Raw genomic sequence first — 26,147 nt, forward strand, 5'->3', positions numbered from 1 at the left:
TTAAGTTTTTATCGTACCAAAGTCAAATAGTGACTTCGGCAATACAAACAGGTAAACGTTGCCCCGAGAGTCTTCGATGCAGATGCGTAACCGACAATATAATAATTTCAATGGAACGAAGCACGATCACAGAATATTAGTACATACGCACGGTATCTTACAAATAATCACTACTCCCGAAGAAACAATCGATATATACGACACGCAAAACAATTATTATAACATAGACGCCCGTCGTTTCCGATCGGTGCAGGATGTATCACATAAAATTGGCCGCTTGATCGTTAATAATAGATAAACAAGCAATTTCCGCCAGTTGGATCTGCACGCATTGAGTGACCCAGCTCGGGCGGTTTCTACTACCTTAAATCACAATGGCGACGACAAGTTTATTCGTTTATTTCGTTCATTTTCTTTTCGTTAATTAATTATGTCCTTAAGATCGATCGTTACGTACGTCAGAAGGCGAGTTCGCGACGCGCGTGTGCACGGGTTCTGAAATCCGTATACATGTGCACGTGCATCGGGACGCGAGCTTTGTAGAGCTGAGCATATTATATAGATTGTGCCAAACGTGTCACCAGAAACAAATAAAAGATTTATTTCGTTCAGACAATTCAGATGAAACCAAAAATGTACTGATTACAATACAAATCTGTTTTTACTTTCTCCGTGGAACGCCTCGCCGTTTTTATGGTAACATTCCGTATTAAAACTACTTAGGTTTATCAGATCGGCAATTCCTATTATGGATAGTACGACAGTGGAACTATCCAATTATTTATTTCAATTCTCTTATTCTTCGATGAAACTATATAAATATTCATCTCGATTTTTTCATTCCTCGGCGATACTAGAACTATCGAAATATTTATCTAAATTTTTTGGATTCATAGGATATATTATCGTACTATATAGCACAGTAGTTTTTAACAATGATATTCCTATGAGAAAAGATATTCGAATTCATTAACTTCCGGATCCTAATTGTTTCGAACACGTTTGGCTTGCTGTACGATCACGAGGAGGAGCATCCAACGACCGTAGTACAATGTTATTAATCTAAAGTACAATCGACGATTTTTGGGACGGTGTTAAGGATGGATGTCGCGACGCTCCTCCACGTCACGGAAACCGGGAGATCGTCGATCACCGGATGCACGGAAAAAGATTTGTTCCTTCGATGGCGAGCGTCTCGTTTGCATTGCGTTAAAATCCTTCGTCGTCGTGATATTCGTTCGCTCGGGGTATGCAATAGCCCGACGATAGTTTCTCGTGTGTCCGTTCAAGCCGTTGAATAGTAAAAAAATATTTAAATGCATGAAGTTCGTCAATTTCCCATTTCCGTCTTTGCCCGTAATACCATTGGAAACGTTGGAAAATATATATTACACTTTCGTATACTGGCGCCGACGAGATCGCTTCCAACCATCCATGCAAGTAAATGCACCGTGCACACGCGTCGTTACATCGCAGCTGCATCTATCAAGAGGAACGATCCATAGAATCCATATATATATATTTTTATATAATATATATATATATATTATAGGTACAACCCGAACACAGAGAGACAATTGTTAAACAATGCAATTAATCCTTAACTGACGCCATGCTTATATTCGAAAAGTGAAAAGGTTTAATTGTTACTACTTTATTAGATCACTGCAAAAATCTTGATGTACTTGTGACATACGATTAAATAAAATTAGAGTCTGAATAAAACCGATGACAAATAGCAATGTTCTATGAAATTTTTGTTTTATGAAATTTCTCTAGAATATTTTGTTCTACGAAATTTCCTCCTCAAGAATATGGTTTCTGGAAATACACTCAATAACAGTTGTCAAGAATGAATAATTGAATAATGTAATCAAACATACATAGTGTGATATACTTTGTTGCATTACTGGCATAGCGACGAGCAGAAGGAAATATATAAAATCAATTTGAATGAACTGTATTCTATAAATAAATAGCTATAAACTATAAGTACCAATGGACAATATTATAATAGTTAATGTCTATATAAACATTGACATAGTTTTGTAGAACATTTCTCATTGCACAAGAGTGCCTCGTTGTGTTACACGTAGACGAATTCGCGTGTTGCATAAATCAAAAGATTTCATTACATATTTTCCATCTATTTCTATAGAAAGAGCCATTTTCCTATGGTTGTTCCACAACGATTTATTTTATATTTCATATTCCCTTTTGTCTCTCAGAAAACTGTACAAAGACTGTCGTAGTCATCCAATCCATAAGGTGCGCAACACCAATGTGCAACTGATCCATGAAAGAAACGATTACAACTGGACGAATGTCTCTAAACTAACTCGAACGAAGACAAATCGAATTCACGAACAAATTGACTTTCCATTAAAATTGTAATTAACGCCGACAAATCCCATCGTGTTATTTTCGCGTCAGTTAAGGACCAATGATAGCGATCCGCCTCCTTCCCCGAAAATTGCCTAGATTGCCTAGAATGGTGGATCCACGGCATCGAACGGAAGGGAAGGCGAAAACACGGCAAAATACAGGGTGAAAGAGATAGTCCAAAGAGAAAATCTTTAGGCACACCCACACACATACACATACATTTATGTATATATATATAATATATATATGCATAGAACGTAAGAGTCCTTGTTTTTTTTTCTTTTTCATTTCAAACTCTTTTATACTTAGATACGATGAAGCAAATCGTGAATATCCGGACTCGGATTTGCCAGCGCGTAATTATCGAACGCAAACGCGGGCAAGGTGATGCGACATCTCTTCGTCTTCGATTCCCAATTCCTTTTTATTCGTTTTATTCAGTTACTTTTCTTTTATTTTTTTCTTCAATGTTACACCATTGAAAAAGGGGCTTACGTCATACGATTTTTCCTCTTGTGATCGGTTTCTTCTCTTTACGATAATCAAAAAATAAGTTATCAGAGTACTTTGTACTTGTCCAAAGCCGATCGATGGTCGCGGAAGCTCTCTTTCTCTCATTCTCTCTCTCCCTCGCTCGCGTTCTCTCATTTTCTTTCTCTCTCTCTCTCTCTCTTTCTCACTTTCTCGCTCTCTTTCTCTCACTTCTCTCTCTCTCTCTCTCTCTCTCTCTCTCTCTCTCTCGCTCGCTCACTCTCCTTTCCTCTCCTTTGCAACTATATTCGATTCGGGAGAAAGGGAGACACGATCGCGCCGATCACCTTGCCGCGGTCTTTTAGACGGACTCTTTAAAATTGCTCGTTAATTCCCATACGATTCGCGCGTCATTAATAATTATCGATGTAATTTAATAGCAAATGTATTATCACATTTAGATTGTATTAATGTTTAAGACGTTCGGCCTGGACGCCCTTCGACAAATTTCGACGCCTGCCAACCGAACGGCCGACACATCGATGATCTTCGGTGGTTCAAAAGCGACCCGAATGCTACACATTCGTTATTCGATCAGGCGTGAATATTTTTCGAAGGTTCCCACAATCGACCAACCTGACCGCTTGTATCAGGAAGATCGTCGATTTCGTTGGTTGAACTTTCCGGGAAAACATTTAGCGACCAGTCGATGCTCGATCGGCTCGAACCGTGCTGATTAAACAGACCTGTTGTACACACTTAATATACACGTAGGTACGCATATACACACGTATGTATATATGTATACATATATCATTACATACAAAAGAATATATATATATACATATATATGTATATATATATATCTACTTTTATTTCGGGGAATTCGTGAACTTGCGAAGTATGTGTGTATGCATTGCTTTCCCGAGAGTTTCACCGATTCCGAACGATGATCTGTGGATGATTCGCGAGAAGCCATGGTTGGTCGTTCGTTTACGTAAATCTAAGAAACATTAATGTAGAATATATTATTGTGTAGTTTATATAAGGTATACGTTAAGACACTTACCATCTACTGCAAAAATTCAACAGTTAAAAGATTGTAACAACTAGTTCGTTAATTTTATACAAGACGAGTTTGCTCGATTGATATTTCGTTCGTTTTCTTTTCGCATTGCGCGTGTGTTCGATTAACGAAAAGGTAGAAGAGAAGAAAATAACGAATCGAGCGAACTCAACTCGTCCTGGCCTCCATTTCTCTTTCATTCTTTTAAAACGCTTGTTTCTCTCTCTCTCTCTTTCTCTCTCTCTCTCACTCTCTCTTTCTCTCTCTTTCGTTCGCTCCCGCTATCTCTCTCTCTTTCTCTCTTTCTCTTTCGCACTCTCGTGCTCTCCCTTTCTTTCATCGCGTTTTGTCATCCCGTTTTTTCATTTTCTTTGGCACGCATTATTTTACTATTGGCACGACAATTTCTGAACAATGAGCTTGCTAGAATTAAATCGAATAAACCTCGGATGCACCTGAGATTGTTTGTTCGAAGAATACGACATAATAAGAAGAGCCTTTATTACACGTATTACGCACCGCGTGCTAATCGTTAGTCTGAATATCGATAAATCCTTACTCAGCTCGAGGAGGCTCCACGTCCGTTCACGAAAGGCAAGTTTCTTTCTTTTAAACAATTGAGTCATTAGTACAAGAGAAGCTTCGCAACGAAATTTACTTAGTTACTTACTTATTTACACGCGTTTCCCATCACGTTAAAAATGATGAAAACGTTCTGGCGTAGATACATCGTGAATGGCAACATATTTTATACATATCGCCGTTTCAAGTTCTGCGATTTGCGTTTCGTGTTACCGTATAAATCGTAGTGCTTATTCTTATAGAAATAAAAATGTTAATAGTCCTCGATTAGGCTAATATAATTGCAAATATATTAGTACGTTAATATAAGAAAATTTTAATTTTCATTATAATTCGTAGTTAATGATAATTCTTACTCGACATCCGTCTCGTACATTTCAAGGATTAACAATTCAACTTGCAAACATCCGAACTTTGAAATCAAACGTTTCTAGATCTCGCGAGTAATTCGGGGTACCGAATAAGTAAACGTATTAACTGTAAACATACGTAAACCTCGTTGCAGGATTTCGAAGTCGTGCCGTTACGAAGTTCGCGACGCATTTCGAAGATATCCACGCCCAGGACGTTCCATCGTAAAAAATCATCCGGTGGACGAGGTTCGTGAACGAAAGGAAAGCGATACCCTCGCGTATCGAATACGTCCGCGACATCTTAACGACTAAATAATCCTCTAAACGTGGCCACTTAGGCTAGCCGTTCTAAATGGAATAATGAATCAAGCGATTATCAAAAATAGAATATATCGTTACGGGTACGATACACAACGCATCGGTATACCAACAATCAACAACATTGCCGACCCGCGTTTAATATTCATTGATACAACTATGAAACGATCGGCACCGAAAATATTATCTGACGTAGGAGAACGTTGCGTCCGCGTATACATACGAAAGCCCGAAAAAAAGAAAGAGACGACGATCCTCCTCAGCTCCGCTCCTCCCGCTTTTCCCCTACGCCTCTACTGTGCAGCTCTGATGTCCTGAGTCAATTCTAAAAGCTCAAGAGTCACAGTGGTAAAGGGACTATTCCGTTCAAGACGCTCGCATCAGTAGCTATAGCACACTTCGTTGCAGCGAATCTGGCACTCTTGTTTAAGTGGTCAGATTCAAAGGTGCACGCCTTGCCTACACGAATTTACGGTTCTAGTATATGATTTGCTGAAGCGCTCACGTACATTAGTCCGGTTGCGCGAAAAGCCGTTTCCAGACGCGCTATTGGATTTCTCAGAGCGACTGTCTCCGCCCCTATGACGTCACAAGTGTCGGGTTCGTTGCAATGGACGGTAACGAACATTTTTTATGTTTATCGAATCCCGAAGACGTGGAGGTTTGGCTACTATGTTTCCTGGAAGGACCGAGGTGGAGCGTGCGGCCGATTCCCCTTGCTTTTGTGTACTTTTTCCTTTTAGGAATGACTCAGGGCGTGAGAGATGCACAGTACGTGTTTAACGATGGAAATCCGCTGGTACACACGTGTGAAATCGTACGAGAGACGTTTGAAAAGTAATTTACACTCGCTCGTAACTCTCTGTGGTTCTAAAATATTTCAACATGTTCGTGGACTACTGCGTATCCAGTATTTTAGCTTTGTCTGGTGGGTCACCACTGCGTATGCAGTAGTTTAGCTTTCGTGTCGAATTATATATAGAAGTCGTGCAATTCATGGGCGTACAAATATCGAGTATGACTACTGGCAAATAGTCAACTTACGATAACACGTGATAATACTCGTCGTGTTCATGAATTGATTTAAGCAAATAGACCTTGAAATTTTCATGCCTCCAGATAAATGAAACGAAAACTTGCGAAGATGCGGTGTAAATTGAACGAAGAATTTCAACGTCCGATGCAAGAGTGGGTATCGCAGGTTGGACGGAATTTGTTCAGCAAAGGCATACAAAAACTGTTGTAATACGAACCACGTTCAAGCGAAAATTCGAAAAAGGAAAGCTTCGAATATTGAATATTTCATCTTTGTCTATACGAGTGTAATTTGCTTTTTGAACAACACTCGTACGTGTAAAATATGTTGCGACCACGTTGCGTACATATGTTGTTAGAAGAAATTCTTCCTAAATGTGAAGTTATAACTTGAATTGGTACACTTACATTGAAATCAACAAAATATACAGGGTGCGAAGTAATTGGTGGAACCATATCCGGAAAATGAGTGTTCATTTTCTATATTACGTTGAGCTGTGTTCGAGTAAATGATAGCCAATCATTGTTTGCTATTTTACATTTCGATTATAATATCATAAATATTGTTAATATTTTGACATATAATACTAGTTTGACTGGTATGTTTTTGATGTAGGAAAATTAACAAAATTGAATCTACTATTCTACTAAAATATTTGTTTTATATAAATGATAATTACGGATAAGTAAGTAGCTACTTCGTTGAAAAGTCTGCTCAATTAATTAATCTATAAAAATCAAGTTTTTCCTTTATCAACTTAACGATACTCTCACTGAATTTTGTTGTAAATATATTTTAACCTTCTGATACTGATTAGAGAGTTTAATAGTTTTAAATGTTAATCATATAATGTTCAAGTTATAGAACTTCTATCAAATTCTTTTTCCTCGAAAACTAACTTCTCTTAAAAAATATACTGATTCCTTTTGGTCTCTAATAACTTTCAGTACACCCTGTACACCGTAACTGTAAATAAGTATACACAGAAATGTATATCACTAAGTTGTATTTAATAATTTACGTGAAATTTGGTACGATTGATCAAATTTCGGATAATAATATTATTAATCAAAGACAGTACTAACTTTTATTTCATCGATAATGCACTAATCTGCTTTTTTAAATTGCCAATTTGAATGTACAATTTCATGAATCGACATATTTTCAAAAAAAGAAATTTTATTAATGAACTCAACTTTCCTTTAACCACTGTAACATTAATCCTCATAAAAGCGTTACTGCCACTCAAAGCCACTCAATCATTAGTGAATAATTAACTTTTCAAGCGAAAAAGACACAAATAAGTAAATACTCCAACGGATTTGACATAATTACTATTAAATCCCGTCATTTTCTCACCATTTCAGCATAACATGAAATTTCTCCATTTGACCAATCGTAATCATCAAATTCCGTGGAAAGTCCTAAAAATCCCAGATCAGTCTAAAGCTGTACACAGCAGTGGTCGCAACCCGATACGCGTCGAGGAGTATAAGTAAATTCTTTTTCCGTGCCTTGTTATCTTCCCTTAAAAATCGTTATGGACTAGAACGTAGTTATGATACATTAAAAATTGACACACATTTATGTTAGTATATGGATTGGCTTCGGCCTTATCACCTCCCCGTTCTCTCACTTTCTCTCTTTCTCACTCTTTCTCTTTCTCTCTTTCTCTCTTTCTCTCTCTCTCTCTCTCTCTCTCTCTCTCTCTCTCTCTCTCTCTCTCTCTCTCTCTCTCTCTCTCTCTCTCTCTCTCTCTCTCTCTCTCTCTCTCTCTCTCTCTCTCTCTCTCTCTCTCTCTCTCTCTCTCTCTCTCTCTCTCTCTCTCTCTCTCTCTCTCTCTCTCTCTTTCTTTCCTCTCGCACCTCTATAATCATTCTCTCTAACTTCCTTCCTTATTCACATACACTCTCCGTCCCTCTAATTTCTCTTTCTCACTTTCCCTCTCTACATTTTATGGCAGAAAGTATTTAGTAATCGTTCGGGGACGGTGTTCGATCGTAAAGAGGAAAAAACTTGTATTAATTATTAATTACTTATTCGATGTTAAGTAAGGATAGAGTATAAAGCCAGTATTACGGAACGGGAACTTGCTTGCTTGCTAGCTTCCTTGCGGACAACCTTTACAATTCGTTCGGCTTAACACTTTCACGGCTTAAGTATTAATTGAGACAACATGAAAAAAGTTTCACGGTTCGTTGGATAATCCAGCGTTCTGTATGGTTTTCTTTTTCTTATCTTCTCTTTTTTTTTTGTCGTTTTCGTGTGTGTTTTTTTGTTTGTTTTGTTTCTTCTTCTCCTCCCCTGTCATTTATAATAGTTGCACCATTCTCTAATAGTTAATATAAAAACGTTAAATAATATTAGTCGAAGGTATACTCGTATATCGTTCCACGTTCATTTCAGGCGGACACAATTATTGACCACAGCAGAAGACTTTCGAGCCTCTTATCGCTACCGTTACGAAATTCGATAAAATTCTCTCGACTACTCTTCCCCCAAGTTAACGCACGTTGCATCGTGCACGTTCGTGTGTATACGCTGCTGCGATTTGCCAATACTTAGTGTAAGAATAATTTACTAGCCTCCTGTTACATGGTAAATAGTAATAATACCGGTATAATAATCGTAGGTAATCATAACAATGTATATCGTTATCGACAACACGATTAACAATCATAATTGCAACTGGACAATTATAGTATAGCCAGAGTCGAATATAGGAGGGCACGACAGTAAAATTATGTTTTCAAAATAGCACCTTTCCCATAGGACAGAGATCTCAAGCTATTCGTCCGTTCTCCAATCGGCACCACGTTAGCAACAATTTTGCTTCCACAAGAAACGATATTAATAGTAGAAACTTCTTCTTACAATTAATCTTGTCGCACTGGTCATTGAATATTCCCAGAGTTTCTGAATAACGAATGATCCAATGCCTCTTTGAATAATTTCTAAAAATTAAAGTGACGAAATAATCGGTAATAAACCTGATATATAACATTCGAAATATATTGTATCTCCTTTATATAATAGTTTCATGATTAGAACTTATCCTTCGAAAGTTCTCTTATTACTTTTAATAAAAGCGTCTCTAATTATCTTAAAAGTGTCAGTCGCGAATGGACTGCTGAAATCTTTAAATTCTGAATGGACGGGTGTGTTTACGGTTGCAGGTACTTAACCCTTTGCACTCGAAATTTTCTCACTTGAAATGTTCAATACTTTGTAACTAGATGTAGATAAGATTTTTTAAAATTAATTTATTAAGAAATATTTCACGTATCGATGCAGTATAGAATGGTAAATACCAAGGTTTATAATTTTGCTGTATCATCTGGCGACTGGGAGTCGTCTCTCGAGTGCGAAGGGTTAAGTATGGGTGTCAGTCAATGTGTTGAGACACAAATAAAAAAGTAAGCAATGCTTGGAACACAAATGAAGAGATAAATAATGCTCAAAATCGTGGCTTCCTTTTTTATCGGAATTTCTTCAGATTAGCGATTGAAGTGATCGAAACTTTCCATAGCGTGAGTATCTCTTAACCATCAGTACAGGATAGCAGTCTTAACAATCGCTGAATTTCCGCTCGACATCTAACGGTCGACGCAGAAGATATTTAAACAAAGGACGAAGACGCGCCGCGGCCGTCTAGCTTCCCTACTTTCAGTCTTCCTCTATAGTCCAGTCTAGTACATCATTGCGCAGCTTTATCATCGTTCATCGTCATCTGACAAACGATCGAGTTCCGATAATTGAAAATCGACTAATATAAGATCTCGTTAGAATTTAAAGATTAGATTATATTACCGACGTTCGCATGCAATTCTCTACATGTTGCCTAATCCTCTAAGGGCAAACCTCATCGTTCTCAATCAGAAGTTGCACTGTCTTCCTCGATACTTTCTTCTACGCTCGGACATCTCGTTATTTTTAGAGCGTTATCCTTCTGTATCACGTAAATATAGGTATTAATGGTAATAACGCTTTTGGACAATCATGAAGAATCATAATAGTACTTAGAGCTCTGGAATTGTCAACTTCTGATCATTTTTACCGTCATTAATTTAGCTAGCATTTTATGTGACCTTGTATCAATTATCAATACAACATACAATTAAAAAATAGAATTCTCTCGTTAACTTTGTTTTACCGGTGACAAGCAACATGAAGCGATAGGTATTAAAAAAGTATCATTAAACTTGATCATAAAATTTGAACAAAATTTGAACAAACACTAGTTGAAATTATTGAACCTACACATGTGTTAATACTAGTTTCTAACGTCTATTGATGAAATGTAACCAACAAAGAAGACAATAAAAAAAGAAAATTGTTCGACGAAAGCGTGGTATACATATGATGTATGACATTAACACTAGAACTATCAGGTGGGTTAAAATTACCCATTCCTGAATTCTTCTTTTACAATTATTGAAAAATAATAGATCCTTCTCTAAGAAATTTCTAAAGAAATTATTTTAGTAATACACAAACCAAGTTTTGAGCGATTGACGTCTCGATAGATGCACTCTTGGGGTTTCTATAGAAAAATTTTGAAAAGTCAATTTGACTGCTTAGTAGTCCTAGTGTTAGCCATGGAAGATAGCTGAAGTGATGACGGTACCGATCAGCTTTGCCAATGTAAAACCACCTGCACAATTTGAATACCTAGGACGCAGTATTGACGAAGTTAGGATGTGTGTAACGACGATCCGCTCATTTGCTCTTTCTGTTCAGTTGCTTCGCTAGTTAGCGGACTCCGAATTGGAGGACGGCGAGGATTCAGGACTCTGCGCCAACGGGGTGTCCCTGCCGATTGTAGGCGTGAACAGCATGCCCCGTGGACTGAACGTGTCGCAATAGAGATTCTCCTTTTTATGGACGCGTCGCACGTGGCTTCGTAGGTTGTCACGGCGTGCACTCCTGTACGCACAGTGCGGGCAGAGGTGCGGCTTCTCGCCTGTATGCATGCGTCGATGTTGAATGAGCTGGAACAACAAGGGAGACTATTAAATCCTTTGGACTCGAAAGGTGACTGTCAGTCACCACTTGATTCGATACAGTAAACTTACGAAATTTAATATTTAATATTTAATCCTTTGCACTCGAAAGTTTTTCATTAGAAATATTTTAGCATTTTCTAATGTTAAATGTTAGAAATATTTTAAAATTTTCTAATGCTAAACGTTTTCTAATGTTTCTAATGTTTGTTTGAATATTTCTCATATTGATGCATTATACGAAGTTTAATATTAAGTATTAAATTTTATAGTTTTACTGTATGAAATCAAGTGGTGAGCGAGAATCATCTCTCGAGTGCAAAGGATTGATACGTTCGGTGCCACGTGTATCATGTATGGTACATGCCAATTTCTGTAAGAAAATATTTTCTACGAATACATAGTCACGGATAGTGGTATACGTTACAAAGCAGCAAGAACGTAAAGGAACAATATCAAGATATATAAAAGTTACCAAAAACTTGAATATAACTTAATATTATACTAAAAGAATCAATACAGTTCATAAGCAAAATATAACCGAAATTTCCGTGGCACGAAGCGTGTTAATGTTTAATATTTTGTATAATGCATCGCTATGTGAAATATTGAAGGCAAATAGATTTGCCTCTTAGTTTGTTCCTATATCCCATGAGAAAAACTTTCGAGGGCGAGGAATTAATAATTAGGACTAAACTTTACTTCAAGGCACTATTTTGTTGTAAATTGTTTTACATATATTAATAGTACCCGATGAATAAAAACGAAATTTTTAACTTCAAATTTAGGAATTCATCGATTTGCAAGTTGTACATATAGAAATTAATTAATAAATATGTATATATAGTGGTATAAGCATTAATTTTGTGAATTTCGAAATATGTTATCAACACCATCATCAAATAATCTACAATATCGTGCGTTTGTGATATACCCGTAATAAATATTTATTTTATTGACAGTTTCACTATAAACCATATTAACAATTTAAATATCTTCCAATTTTGTATCGTGCTTCAAAAGATTTAAGACTCACCGATACGATCGCGTTCTATTTGCGTGAAGCGAAACGTTTGATTTATAGGTGACGCAGAGTATATCCAGGTAGTCTATGAGTTTCGAAGGGTCGAGTAGAATTTTAGAGCATCGTATAATTTACGATCACGGACAGAGGATTACGTAAACGCGAGAGACGCAGAAATCTAAAAACAATTCGAGCTCGTGGATTCAATTCTACGCGTGTGTTTGGGAGATTTACGCGATTCCAATTGGTCCGAATTCCCGTGCGACTCGCGGGGGATAAATATTACCTTTTTCAATTGTACTGTGCGGAAAATGCAAATGTCACAGCAGAAGTATCGGTCGTCGCGATGCCTTCTCATATGTCTGCTCAGATCGACTTCGGAAGATTTATCCGCACCGCAGACAGCGCAGCTCACCCTGGTCTCCGGTGCTGTGCCCTTCGCGTGGGCCCTTAAATGTCTTTGAAACGCCTTCTCGATGGTGCAGGCGTACGAGCATAGCGAACAACGATACTCTTCCCTTTCGTATCTGCATATCAAAAGTGTACCATAAGTCGAATTTTATGAGTAATCCACTAATAATAGGATAAGTCGGGGAGAAATGGCCCGCTTTCTTTAGAACTGTTAGGGTAAATCAAGAGTAGATGACCCATTTGTTTTAAACTAGAACTACCAAGCGCTTAAACCGACTTTTCCAAATTTCTTTATAAAACTTATAACCGTCTATTTATTACGATTTCTTATGATATATTTATTACGAAATCAGCTTCTTCAACGATTTCTGAGAGAAACATTTGTACCTTTCCACTAATTATAAAGCAAGAAATCTTCTGGTAGTTCTAGTGTTAAAAGAGCTGTCAGGTCATAAATGTCATTAATACTCAATGAATAACATATGTTTATGAAAGTAAACTATTTCTGATTTCTGCGTATTAAAATTGTACCATAAGTTGAGTTTGATGAGTAATCGTTAAACGATAAGTAACACATAGAAAATTCAATTTTAACTCATTTAAAAACAATTTATATAGGATAAGTATCAAGGAATATGTAAAAAGAATATTCCAAAAAGGCTCATGTACTTCTCAAAAATAAATTCTAAAAATGACATAAAAACGCTACCCTAGACTAGAATACCCTCTCAATTACACAAATCAGTATCTACATGTATAATCCTTAACGTAATACACTTTCTCTTATAATGCTTTTTTCGATTTTTCTAAAAGAAAGCTGAGTTGTAATTGTCGCATGCTCTGTTCTATATAGGACTGTAACTGGTAATGAGATGAAACTCCAAAGTTTTCAGTACGGTGACACTATAAGGAAAAAGTAAATAAACATACCTAATCGTCGGTAAAAGTTTAGAGAAAAATTTCAAGTACCTATACCTGACGCGCTGCAATGCCAATGTTCGCTTCTTTCCGGTAGGCGTCATGCCCTGCGCCACGTGCGCAGCCACGTGGGTCTCCATCTCGCACCTGCTGCTCGTTGTAAAGTCACAGCCCGAGGACGGACAACTTTTCGTTTCTCCACTTTCCGTGCTAGTCACGGGTGGATGGCAATCCACGATGTGCTTCCGTAGGGCGGGTCTCGTTGGCGCGACCACATCACAGGAACCACACGAGTAACCGCGATGCGCGTTGCTCACATTGGGACTGCTACCTCGCGACCTCAAACTTAATACAAAGTTCGGAATCACTAGTTTCGTAATATCAGACCGTGTAAAATGACATGTCGGACTTTCCGGGAAAAAGGAAACCTTCTTTGACGCTCTAAAAGACGTTCATCCAATGATACACTTAAGCATGTTTTTAATGGGTTCCCTTTTTTTGGAAAATTCTGAATGTTTAAAGTGAATAGATTTAACCCTTTGCACTCGAGAAGCGCCTTTCACTCGCTATTTGATTTAACGAAACAAAATTATGAAATTTAAAATTCAATATTAAATTTTCTATAATGTATCATGTGTTGACATGGAACATCGAAACAAAATAGTTCCGTCACTTAATTTATGCAAGGTATTTCTTTGTGTTAGTTGTAACAAATACCATTTCATGAGAAAATAATGAATATTTCTTGAGAAAAATATTCTCTAGTGCAAAGGTTTAAAAACATCGTTATAAACTACTGTTTCGGGTTTACTAATATACTAACGATCGGGTTAACTAATGAAGAAAAATTTGAACTATTGGTGGATCGGTACGAGGATTAAGTAGCTTCTGATGTAAATTATTTTTGTTGAGGAGGATTGACTAACTGATAAATGATACATACTTCTCGGTATAAGACGAATGTTCGCTCTCGGAGTCGCTGTCGGAAGGAATATTTGGGATTTCTGTGGCTTCGAGAGCCGCAGTGGCTGCAGACAGTCTTCCAAGCATGGCGGTGTATGCACCAAGGACCCAACCGTTTAGAACCGGTGTCATTGTTCCTTCCTATTATTAGAAAACGATATTGTTAGAGTCTTAAAACAATTCTATGCAAAAGCCAAACTTTATTCTCTTAACATATTAATTTCCACAATCGTGGAATAACCACATTTATAATTTCGTAAAATAGACGGACTGTGAGCATTTCTGTTAAAGAAATTCTTTTCTTTAAATCTCTTTTGTTACAAAATTTACAGTTTATGTGTCACTTTTTTATGTGTATTATGTTCTCTAGCTCTTTAAAAATGTATAATTGCCTTACACTGTATATACAAACAAATTGTTGTTGTATATGAAAATGTAAGTAAGATGTAACTTGTATTTGGGTACTACTGCATGTATTTTCAACAATATACTATTGTAATTGTTAGTACAGTAGGAAAATCTTTGAGAAATATAGTTAAGTGCAAACTAATCAGTTGATTCTTTTTTATCAATGGCAACTTGCAATTTACAAGGTTTACGATTTTCCTCTAATATACATTATGTCTATTACTTATCTATTACTAATTTCATTGAACTATATTATCATTTATTTCATTTTTATCTCAGTACTCTTTATCGTAATTTATCGAAATTGTAATTCAATAATGTTTTCCTTTTTCTCGCATGTACATTAATCAAATTGTATGTCATCGTAATGAAAGTACAAAGTGTACGAGTACGTCTTAAAATACCAAACGACGATGAACAATTTATTAGTTAAATAGACTGACACTGTCACGAACTCGTAACGGGAAAATCGATAATCACGCGCATAAATTAATCAAATCTCAAAATGGTATATAAATGAAACTATTCAAAATCAATTTGTAATTACATAACGGAGACGATATTATTATCTACTTTTTTACACTTACTCGTCATTAGCAGATCTCGATTCTTTTTTTAGATTCGACATGAAACCGATCACGAAATTACCCAAATTATATTATTAACATACCTTATCGAAAGCGAGGTAAGACATTGGGTCAAGCAACTTCGCCGGAAGATTATTATTGGCCGAACGATGAGAACTGTTTGTACTTCCGCTGTCGCTATCTTCTCCGGCATCTTCGTTGTCGTTACTTTCCTTTGGAACTGATGTCTGTATAATGAAAATAAATCAACTACATTTCTAATTAAATTTCCGACAAGAATATTATCCGTGTTCCGCCATTCTTTCTTTCTTTGTTAATTTCAAATGTTATAATCTCGTATTCTTTTGACACAGTGAGACATGTACTCGCGACGCAAACTTTAAGTTTAATTAATTGGACAAAAATTAATTAAAATCTTTTTCACACGTTTTTCTTTAAGATTGAAGAAGTTTGAAAGAATGATTCCTGTAATATTCTGATGAATAAATTTACCAATTGTCGTTTTGTTATAAATAGAAATAAATAGAGATGACTTCTGCATCGTCCAGTGTCAAGGAAATAGATGACCAAACTTTGATCGAAAGAAATTCAGAACCGAAAAATAGCTGTAGAACCAATGTAACATCGGTTCTGAGGAACCAAAACCGATATAGCTTAGAATCGATATGTCAAATAACCGTTATGACTTTATTTCAGTTCTACATAATGGTTTTTGTCGGAATCGGTACATAACAGTTTCAAACAGTCATTATCAAAACCTTTTCAATCCCAAACAAACAATATCAATTTGATTCCAGTTCGTTTTAAGTAGACAATAAATTCAATTGGATAACAACAATTTATCTTTCTCTTACATAAAAAAAATTCTCTTATCTGAAGTTCAGATTCTGAATACTTTTGTGCCCCAATTAGTTCGTATAACAGAAGTTTCACCATATCTCCACGCAATGGTATTGTAAGCCAATAATTATGCCTTTAATTCTGAAAATGGTCTAAGTCATTTGAAGCACCGAAAATCATATTTCCTTATAAGTTGCTCGCAACATTGCACAGTCATCATAAATTCCCATTTTTCAAGGCTACATATTTTCTGAAATATTTTGATACATATAAAAATATTTTTTAATCTATTTAAACATGAACCTTTGAATATCTCTAAACTAGAAACATACTAGTTACTCCTCTTTCAAGATTAACGGCACAATTCGAAGCGTCAGATCTCCACCGTACCTGATTATCATTTTTGTCAGATTTTTCGATGTCTCCTTCGTTGTCGTCGCATTGCTGATCCTCGTTCCCTTCATTCTCTTCCATCTCCGCTTCATCCCTATCCTTCGAGGATTTCGTGACTAACTCCATGGGTCCGTACGGTGGTCCGGCCGACGTCAATGGCAACGGCACCATGTCCGGTCGGTGGAGAGCGTTCAGGGCGAACGCGGCCCTTGGGAGCAACTGTGTCGCGGTTGGTGGCAGAATCGGGTGCCTTCGGGCGAGACGCGGGTCACCCCAAAGTTCACCCGCGGCATGAAGACTCCAGATCCCATATTCCATCTGAAAAAATCATTTTAACACTTCATCAACCGAACGGGGAGATCTCCCGCTTTTCCTTTAGCAAAGAATTGCCATTTGTGCCACTCGTTGGCCAAACCGGATAACTCCACTTTTCGATCAATGCGATCGTCAATACGCTCGATTGATTTCTAACTTCTAGCTGAAATAAATTTCGATTTATTTTTATTATCGTTGACTCTAGTTCCACGAAATTAGAAAAATTCTTTTGGTCGTATCGAATTAGTTCGCTAAATGTCACTCTTATGCTGCGTTATTTGTAAAATAGGAACATTTTCAAATAATCGTTGTTTAGTCGAGTGAATTACGGTAATCCCATTTGGCTGGAGGTCATCTTCAAATCTTCATGGTTACATTATTTCATTAATATTGAAACTACCGATCAGTTAAATGAGCTTTTCCAAATTTTCCTATAGAAAGTTCAAGAGTGCGTCTATTGAAATTTCCATTAACTTACAATTGAGTTCGCACATCTTTCAGTAAAAAATCATAATCGCAAAAAGGAGAAATCAGGAATAGGTCATTTTGACCTGTCTGGTGGTTCTAGTGTTAAATGCGAGCATCCGTCTTCATAAAATGCAAATAAAATTCAAAAAAAGAATGGTGTCACTTCCCGATTTTAAATACAAACACGCGCAAAGTAATCTAATTTTCTCTGTCCAAGATACAAAATGTTCAGCGTCACAAATATGCGACGCTGGTCACGAGCGTGTTAAGCAGCGGTCATTCAAAATTAAATTCATTAAGCAGGGCGAGCCTTAAATGAACCTTGTCGATAATATAAATGTATGTTTATCTTGAAAGATTCCAATAATTACAATAAAGATTCTGGTTGCCAGCTTAGCCCCAATTTATTAGCTAAAGTAAAAACATCTGATCGATGATCATTTATCCGTAACACCGAGCAAGGAGTGCGTTTAAATGGGCAGCACTGATTCTGGCTAACCAGTATCAGCGAGTTCTCAGACCCCTGATGATGCCAGCTGCAATGCTGCTGAAACGTCGGGAACTTTGAACAACATTAACCCTTAATATTATCGTGTAACATCCGTGGAACGTGGATAGAAAGAGCCGATAACGCCATCGACTAATTCTCATATAAAATATAAGTAATTGCATTATTGCGATAACGTCCTACGAGTTGTCCCCTAATGAAACCATGTAAACAGAAAGCTTTCTCTAGTGCATCGTGCCTCACTTTTTAATGCAATACGTAGTTTCGTCTAGAACCTCTAAAAGCAAATTTAATTTAGCCTATTCGAAAAATTTGCGATATATCGATTGCATTAGAGAAGCGCGGTAGAGCGTTCTGCACCAAGCAAATTAAGAGCAACGAGGGATTTTTAATCACTCTGTAAGCGAATCGATCTGTGAGTCTTTTAAGAACGATCGCGGACACATTTAACAGAAAGCCCGAAATAGGAGACGGTTAATGGAAAAGACTATATTCTCCACTTTATCTTGTCGGGATATTCATTGTCCTAGACAGATTTTGATTAGTGACAGATTGATTAGATTACTCGGCGAAGACCGGAATAGAAACGTGATTAATAATAGATTACTATGCCTGCATCTGAAATCTTAATCCTTGCTAAGTGGTTACTCGCAGAGAGAAAAGTTTGATCTGTTTTATGAAGCATTTCTGGCAGAACCAGTGTAACAAGACAAGATAACACGTTCGCTACCAGCGTTTCTTTCGGCGACGATCTTCTCAATTGTATTATACATTTCTCAATTGTAATAATATTTTATTCGATGCAACAGATACCCTAAACGAAATATTGAGAAAACGAAACTAAAATGAGCCATTGAGTTCCTAAATATAATGACGTAGTTTATAATTTAAAATAATAATATCTATAGAATTAATTTCACTTTCTTTATGTAAAATATAGGATTATAACTGTTACAAGTATACGATGTTGGTTAGCGAATGTGTTAAAGAGTAAGATAATTCTTTGACTTTGTGGTTGAGATAGCCTGATTTCATCAAAATTGTCAAATATTCGCAATTTTCTTGAGTGGTACACTGAATTTAGTACAGAAACCTGTATAATTCTTCTTCTTGTAGGGGTATATTTATTTTTTAAAAGTGGACCATCTCTCCATGACTTAGTATATAATAAAAAACGTTGCTTGGGTATCGTCCAGAAGTTTTTACAGATAGGTACTGCTAAGAGATAACATGATCGCTGAGGAATTCGACTGATCGATCAGTTTCCATTTCTTCTCATCCGATTTTCTGTTAATTTTACTCCCTAATTCTTGGAATTTTCGATTGTTAATTTGCTGTTCGTCAATGCGGTTACACGTAATCAATCAAAAGTGTAAAACTGTAAAATAGAAAGGCACATTTTGGACCTGTGCCATTCCGCTAGGCATCAAGTTATCTCCAAACAGTACACAATGTAAGTTACCTATATCTTCTACAAGAACTGCGGAATCAAGATTTTGTTATACAGTGTTCGACTGCGTATACTTAATAGATATTTTAATCGCAAATTATGAGTGGAAATAAAATGAAAATCAATATTGGAGTGTGCGATGAATTTATATGTATACGGAATTGAAATCACGATTTCGGCAGTTTTGATATTCGCCTTAATTTAGCCGATAGAATTATCCAATAAGAAATAATACACAATATCATAATTATAAATCAGTAATCGGGTAGGAGTTATTTGAAATACAAAATAAAAGTATCGCTTAACTTAAAGAATATTTCACATTATTATGTAGGACAATTTTTATTTTATATTTAAGTGATAGAAACTTGGTCGATACTATCACTAGATCAAGTAAATTATCTGAAACAATTGCACTCGGGTACAGGCGAGTCTTGTCTCCATTTGATTGAACTATTTCGAATTTCTCTGCATTGCGGGCAAATGAAAAAAAAACGAGTAGGAATCCAATAATTCAATTTCGATGCGCAGGGAATCGTCTTCTGTCCTCGCACTTCAGTCGTTCACGTGACAAGTGGATGAATTCAACTTTTATGATTTTAAATATTCCTGGTGTTTCGTTAGAGTCATTCCAAATATGTCACATTTACGGAGCTCAGTTTCACGAAAATATAAATGGCAGACTCGTCATCAAGCTGATCGAAATATGCATTGATAAAGCAATTAAATTTTATTCTTGTATTACCACATCTGTATATTCGAATAATCTACGAGTAAAGAAATATATTAAATTTCAATATGATATTTACGCTACTCATTCTGATTTACGTGTCTATATATTTAATACATCCGTGCCTCGTGCGTCTATGTTTCGTTAAATATATATTTTATATATTTTTCATTTCTTCATAATAAAAATGTGCTTAAGAATAATATTATTTATTATTTATTATTTATTATTTATTAATTTATTATAATATAGAAAACAACATTTTTTATATAAAATGAAATGTTATTACTATAAATATAATGAAAGTTATTCTTTTTTACAATAGAAGATAAAAGAAATTAGAAGATGAAATACTGAATTAAAATAAATTGATATTAAGTTAATATAATTATATCTTTCTACATTATCAAGTGTTATAATGAATTAATTGAAACAATTCTATAGTCAATGCATTCAAACTACGGACAGCTATTATTTAAATTATTATTACATAAATAATTTTTATTAAAGTGAGAGGAACGTTCACGTGTTACATTAAAAGCAAACAACCGTTTCAAATATTTGTAAAAATAAAAAGGTGAAAAATGTTTAATATACTGCCCTCATTTTATTCATTCGACTCATTTGAAATAAATTCGAAAGTTTTATAATTCAATTCTATAAGGTATTCAGATTTATGCTACATTTTTTATCACTGCTAACAGTTCATTCTTCAAAGGTGATTATTAGACGTACTTTATAATCCATTAGTTTTTTACAGAAATATTAAGGTATTCTAAATATAATATTATAATAACATATAATTATTCAATTATAATCTGTACTTATCTTTATATGAAATCATATAAATTCATTTTATTAAATATACAGAAACACAGAATACACATTAGCAATAACATTAACAATAAATATTAAACTGACGAATAAATATTGCCAACAAAAGTTCTAAAAATGATATAAAAGATACAAAAGTAGAAGTAACATTTCACTTTACAAATTCAAATTACACAGCTAGATGGATACAACAGGAACATTTAATAATTTTCTTTGCCAGCGTTAAAATAAGGTCAAATAGATTTTTTGGCTGTTTTAATTGCAATTCATTTTATAATGTTTAATAAGGCAGCTCGCAATGGACAAGCTCTGCATTCATTATTTGGAAAACTTCGCTGGCGCTCATTACTCGTGAAACTGTCTGGGCAAACGGTAATCATTTTAATGATCGTTTTTGTTTAAAAAATTCTCTAAACGGACCAGAGCACTTTTGATTACGGAAGTCCACCTCGTGCCCCCTACTCCATCAGCCGGATCCCAATAAAAATAACTTGACAAATGGCCACATTAATAAAGTCATCTAGTAAATACAAATGTTACGGGGCAGAAGACAAATTATATTTCTGATGCCGTGCCACTTGCAATTCGACGATATCTACGAAAAAATATAATTTGAAAAATGGCAATGATAAATAAGAAATGACAACAAAAAGTGAAATAAAGTAAAAGAAATACATAGAAATGTAATTTAAAAATGGCAAAGAACGTTAAACAATAAAATGAAATAAAATAAATACGTAAAAATTGTAATAAATCGATAAACTCGAAGAAATATTCATACACCGGAAAAAGGAACGGTCAATTACTTACAATCAGGTAAAAATGGAACACTAACATAAGAAGATTTGTGAACGTTCTTTCAATGAAGAGTGAAAGAATAATTACAGTGTGTGTGCGTATGTAACGTGTATAGTAACCTTTCCCACTGAACAGGCGTTTCTTATCGATTTTCATGCGTAGAATACGAATCCAGCCGTTTTATAGATACAATTACTCTAGTATACATAATATAACTCTCTCTACAAATATGCTTAAACACTGATTAAAGTGAAATGGATACCTGAAATACACGAATTTTAACTGACATTCTTCATTTCATTTTAAGAAAACGTTACAGAACATGTTTATTTAAAAAATGTAGAAACAAAAGAGTTTATTAATCCTTCGCATTCGAATGTTTTTCTGCTGCATGTATTCATAATTTTCTAATGAAAGACTAATGAAACTTTGTATGATATTAAATTATTTATGAAGCATAAGACAACAATAAATTTCCATTATATTTATTTTCTTTTCCTTATCATAGTTTGTATACCTATAGATCAACATTTAACATGTATACTTACCTTGAAGAAAGAAGAAAAGAGAAAATAGCAAGTTACCCGATACTTTTATTAAGTTTTTCTAAAATTCTACAAAATTTAGGAAACTTTGAATCTTTAGATCACCAAAACATTGTACTTTCTAATTGTAACTCAGGTTTAACACGAATTTAGTTTTACTTCTGCTGTACTTCGATAAAACTATATTCTTTGCGCGAGTTCGTCGGATTTAGTAGTTTAATTTCAACAAATTTCATGTTTTTCATTAAAGATTTTTAATCCGACTTTTAGAATATCGATACTAACAATATTGATTGGGAAGTAACAAATATTGAATAAAAAGAAAAAATAACTCTCTTTACGTTTACATTCCATTATTCCATTGATGCATTTGAAGTTGCAGTTTCAGATAAAAAAGATTACACGAAGAAATTTTCTTATTTTTCAAAATTTCATTTAATGGAAATACATTTCATTGCTCTATAATTAATATTAACTATAATTATTATTTAATACTTTTCGATTTTTCTTGTTGTCGGAATTTATATGTATAGACAAAAACTGCCTAAATTACACCGCATAACTTAATTTGAATAATTGAATTGTACAATACAATTATCTACCAATGTAAGTGCAATAAATAGAACAGAAGTTCCGATATCCGAATTTTAATTAAGAAACCATAATAAATGCACAAATTTAAAAATGCATTTCAGAAAAGACAATAAAGTAACAACATGAAAAACGAAAAAGTAATACAATATAAGTGTAATGTTCCTTCAACAGCTGATTAATTCTAACATCTTTCTATAAATTGCATAAATTATAATATTTCCGCTTCCAATCATTTAATAAGACGAGCTCACGATGTGTACTATTAATAACTTTCTCAAGAAACGTGATATTAAATCGAAGTTCTTTTTCGCAATAGCAATTCTTCCCTCTAAATTCGAGAATCAGCAAAAATCACCTATAATCGTCATTTCTCTGGATGCGAATGACGATCCGAGGAAAAAACACATTAAAGAACACCATAATAAATTACATATTATGCTACAATAAAATAAAACATAACTATTTTCAACGGAGTTTAATAAATTCCCACATGTACGGAAAGATACAGTAATCAGATAACAGTCCATTTCGCAGCTAGAGATTCTACTATATTTCCAGTATACGTTCAGTGTATATTCCATTGGCGACCATTTAAGCACGTGAATACACTCGAGCAGCACGAAGAAGCAAAAACATACGAATACGCAAAATATAAAATCGCAATAAGATAGCCTCAACATGAGTTCCATTGGGATCGTGTTGGTTCGCGAGACCGTAACGCCAAAACAGTGAAGAAGCGAGAAAACAAGCTTATCAAAATGGCAAAAAAAAAAAAAAGAAAAACAAAGGAAGACGAGAAGAGACAAAGAAACAGAAACAGAAAGAGTCGAAAAAAAACGACACAAGATGGACAGAGAATCCGGGTGACGCAGAGTTTCTCGCGAGAAGACGTGATGAAAATTGTAATAAAAAGATTCCTCTTACGGATGCCCGTCCGGTGGCCTACCGCAATTCAGGCCGATCGTCATTACGGGTAAATCATCCCCCGGTCACGACGGCCCGATACGAGCAAGAAGCTGGCCGATCCCTCCACGTTACCGGTCGACCGGAAGTATCGCAGTGGTAACGCGGCTACGAGCGACGTCGACGTGACCGTGGTCGTAATCGTGGCTGTGCACGCGGCGGCCTCGCGAGCCGCGGCTCCCGAGTCCCGAGAAATACGTCCGGATATGTGCTGCCGCAGAACGAACTCGCGAGATTCCTGACCATTGGACCGACCCTCGTGCATGCATACTTTAGCATAACGTTCTCTATACAATATCCAGAAAGAGGGACGAATGCGGGGGGTGGTTTGGATGGGGTGGCGGAACGGGAAGGAAAGAGAGGCGGCGAAGGGAGAGCGCCGACCAGAGACAGAGCCGTACACCATGCCTCTCCCTCTTTTCCGCGTCGTCCTACCTCGCTGACCCCTTCCCATTGCCCTCGCGAATCGATTTGTTATTGTTTTTGTGTCTGCGGTCGTTGCGGCGAGCGGAGCGAGCAGGGTGGTGTATCGGTGGGTGGCAGCCTGGGGACCCAGCGGCAGGCGGAGACGGGTTGCCAGCGGGGGGTCGGGTGGATAGGGTGGGCAGGAATGGCGGCGGGTAGGTACCGGTCGCGTTCGCAGCTTCAAAGGCTCGGTTTTCGGGCCGACGGATGGACGACCAGGATGGGCAGGCCGGGGGTTGCTACCGAAAGCCTGGATAAAAAGGGGGAAGGGGACATTGTAAGTGTGCAGTTCGGTAGCTCGAAAGAGATGGACGAACAGTTTCACGTTCCTGGCCAGTGGTGTAGTCATACGGTGTGTACCCGTACATACACGTACACATACGTGCATGCATGTATATATAAATATCGAGAGTAGACTCCGCGTATTGTTGGAAGCGTATAACTGTCTATGTCTGCGGGTAGGAAAAAGCAGATGAAAACGGCTCGATCCATTCGCTCGGTAATTACATCGATTTATCAAGAGATTAGGGTTCATCGCTTACGGGTACATCGAGTCTCTCTATACGTATAATCCTCGATGTTCCGTGTCCCTCGATGAGCAGTGCATGAATTCTTAGCGTGCGAGAAATCCTGGCTACACCACTGGCTCCATTACTAAAAAGAAGGAGGGAAAATGGCTGGCAGGCAAGGATGGAAGCTGGCGCACCGATGAGAGAGTAAGGGGTGGGAAGAGGAAAAGGTGGATAGTAGATGGAAGAACCGCGAGGGTTAAATGGAGAGGGGGTTCCGCTGCTAGTACTCGCGGAAGGAGGGGTATACGGAGAGGGAGAACGGGTGGGAAATAGATCGGATTGTGCGGTGGGCACGAGGGTTGGATGGTACGAGTGCGACGAGATAAAAGAGGAAGCAAAAGTGAGATGGCAGAAGATAGGGGATGCTGGTGAAAGGAACTCTTGAGAGGGAGAAAGAGGGAACGTACGCGAGGCTGCCACGAGTGGAAAGTGAAGAGGGAAAGAGGAAGAGAGAAAGGGAGAGGGAAAAGAGGGCGGTAAGGGGTGGAAGAGAGAGAGAGAGAGAGATTGAGGGAGAGAGGGAGAGAGAGAGAGAGAGAGAGAGAGAGAAAGAGAGAGATACGCGATCGAGGTAAGACAAGGGATACGATCTGTTTGATAAGCGACAACCGATAGGAACACTGATGTCACAGATCACTTGAGCGACCGTTCTCTCACACGCGCAAACACGATTAATCGCACACGTACACACGCACACATGCACACACGCGCGTATGCGGGAGACCGTGTGAACGAGCGCGCGCGCGCGTGTCGTGTATCACGCTGTTATTCGCGTTCCGTGCACAGAGTACGTCGTACGTGAGCTTTCCACGCCGCGAGAAAAAAGAACGAAGGTATCGCACCGAAAGGACCAACGGGAGGTATGGAAACGGAGGAGAAGCGTGGAAAAAAGAGGGAACGGTAAAGAAACAAAGGGAGACGTAGGACGATGTAGAACGTAAATGGAAAAAAAAGAAACGAAAATGATATACGACGATGAGCTAAAGAGGCAATAAGAAACGAAGGAAGAGAAAAGATGAGTGAAACGAGCAGATGAAATTTTTCAGCGGAAGTAAGTAGTAACGTATTTACGATGCTAACCGGCCGATAGACCCGCGCGACGCCTCTATCTGGTTACCATTACACTCGGATGTATGAAATGCACCAG

General features: G+C 36.8%; 1 protein-coding gene and 1 long non-coding RNA gene across 6 annotated transcripts; one reads left to right on the top strand and one right to left on the bottom strand.

The window, feature by feature from the left end:
- Positions 1-26,129, bottom strand: LOC116433131 (uncharacterized). Of its 5 annotated transcripts, none has more exons than XR_004236237.2 (8): positions 26,081-26,129; positions 16,756-17,076; positions 15,609-15,752; positions 14,511-14,671; positions 13,619-13,912; positions 12,525-12,765; positions 10,883-11,202; positions 1-10,160 (listed from the first exon to the last, which is right to left on the bottom strand). XR_004236237.2 is itself a non-coding variant. In XM_076369062.1 (8 exons), the coding sequence occupies exons 3-8, from the start codon at positions 17,074-17,076 to the stop codon at positions 10,960-10,962; spliced, it is 1,404 nt and encodes a 467-aa protein (XP_076225177.1). In that variant the 5' UTR covers positions 23,925-24,880; positions 24,971-25,807; the 3' UTR covers positions 1-10,959. The 5 variants fall into 5 exon arrangements, 4 of the variants coding, with proteins under 4 accessions (XP_076225177.1, XP_031846762.1, XP_076225178.1 ...); XM_076369062.1 differs by lacking the exon at positions 26,081-26,129 and adding exons at positions 23,925-24,880; positions 24,971-25,807 and having other exon boundaries at positions 1-11,202; XM_031990902.2 differs by having other exon boundaries at positions 1-11,202.
- Positions 24,604-26,051, top strand: LOC143174710 (uncharacterized). Its single transcript, XR_012998940.1, has 2 exons — positions 24,604-24,705; positions 25,787-26,051. It is a non-coding gene; the product is annotated as an uncharacterized LOC143174710 (long non-coding RNA).
- Positions 26,130-26,147: the final 18 nt, after the last annotated feature.

This window comes from Nomia melanderi, chromosome 7 (assembly GCF_051020985.1).
Source record: "Nomia melanderi isolate GNS246 chromosome 7, iyNomMela1, whole genome shotgun sequence".
NCBI lineage: Eukaryota > Metazoa > Arthropoda > Insecta > Hymenoptera > Halictidae > Nomia > Nomia melanderi.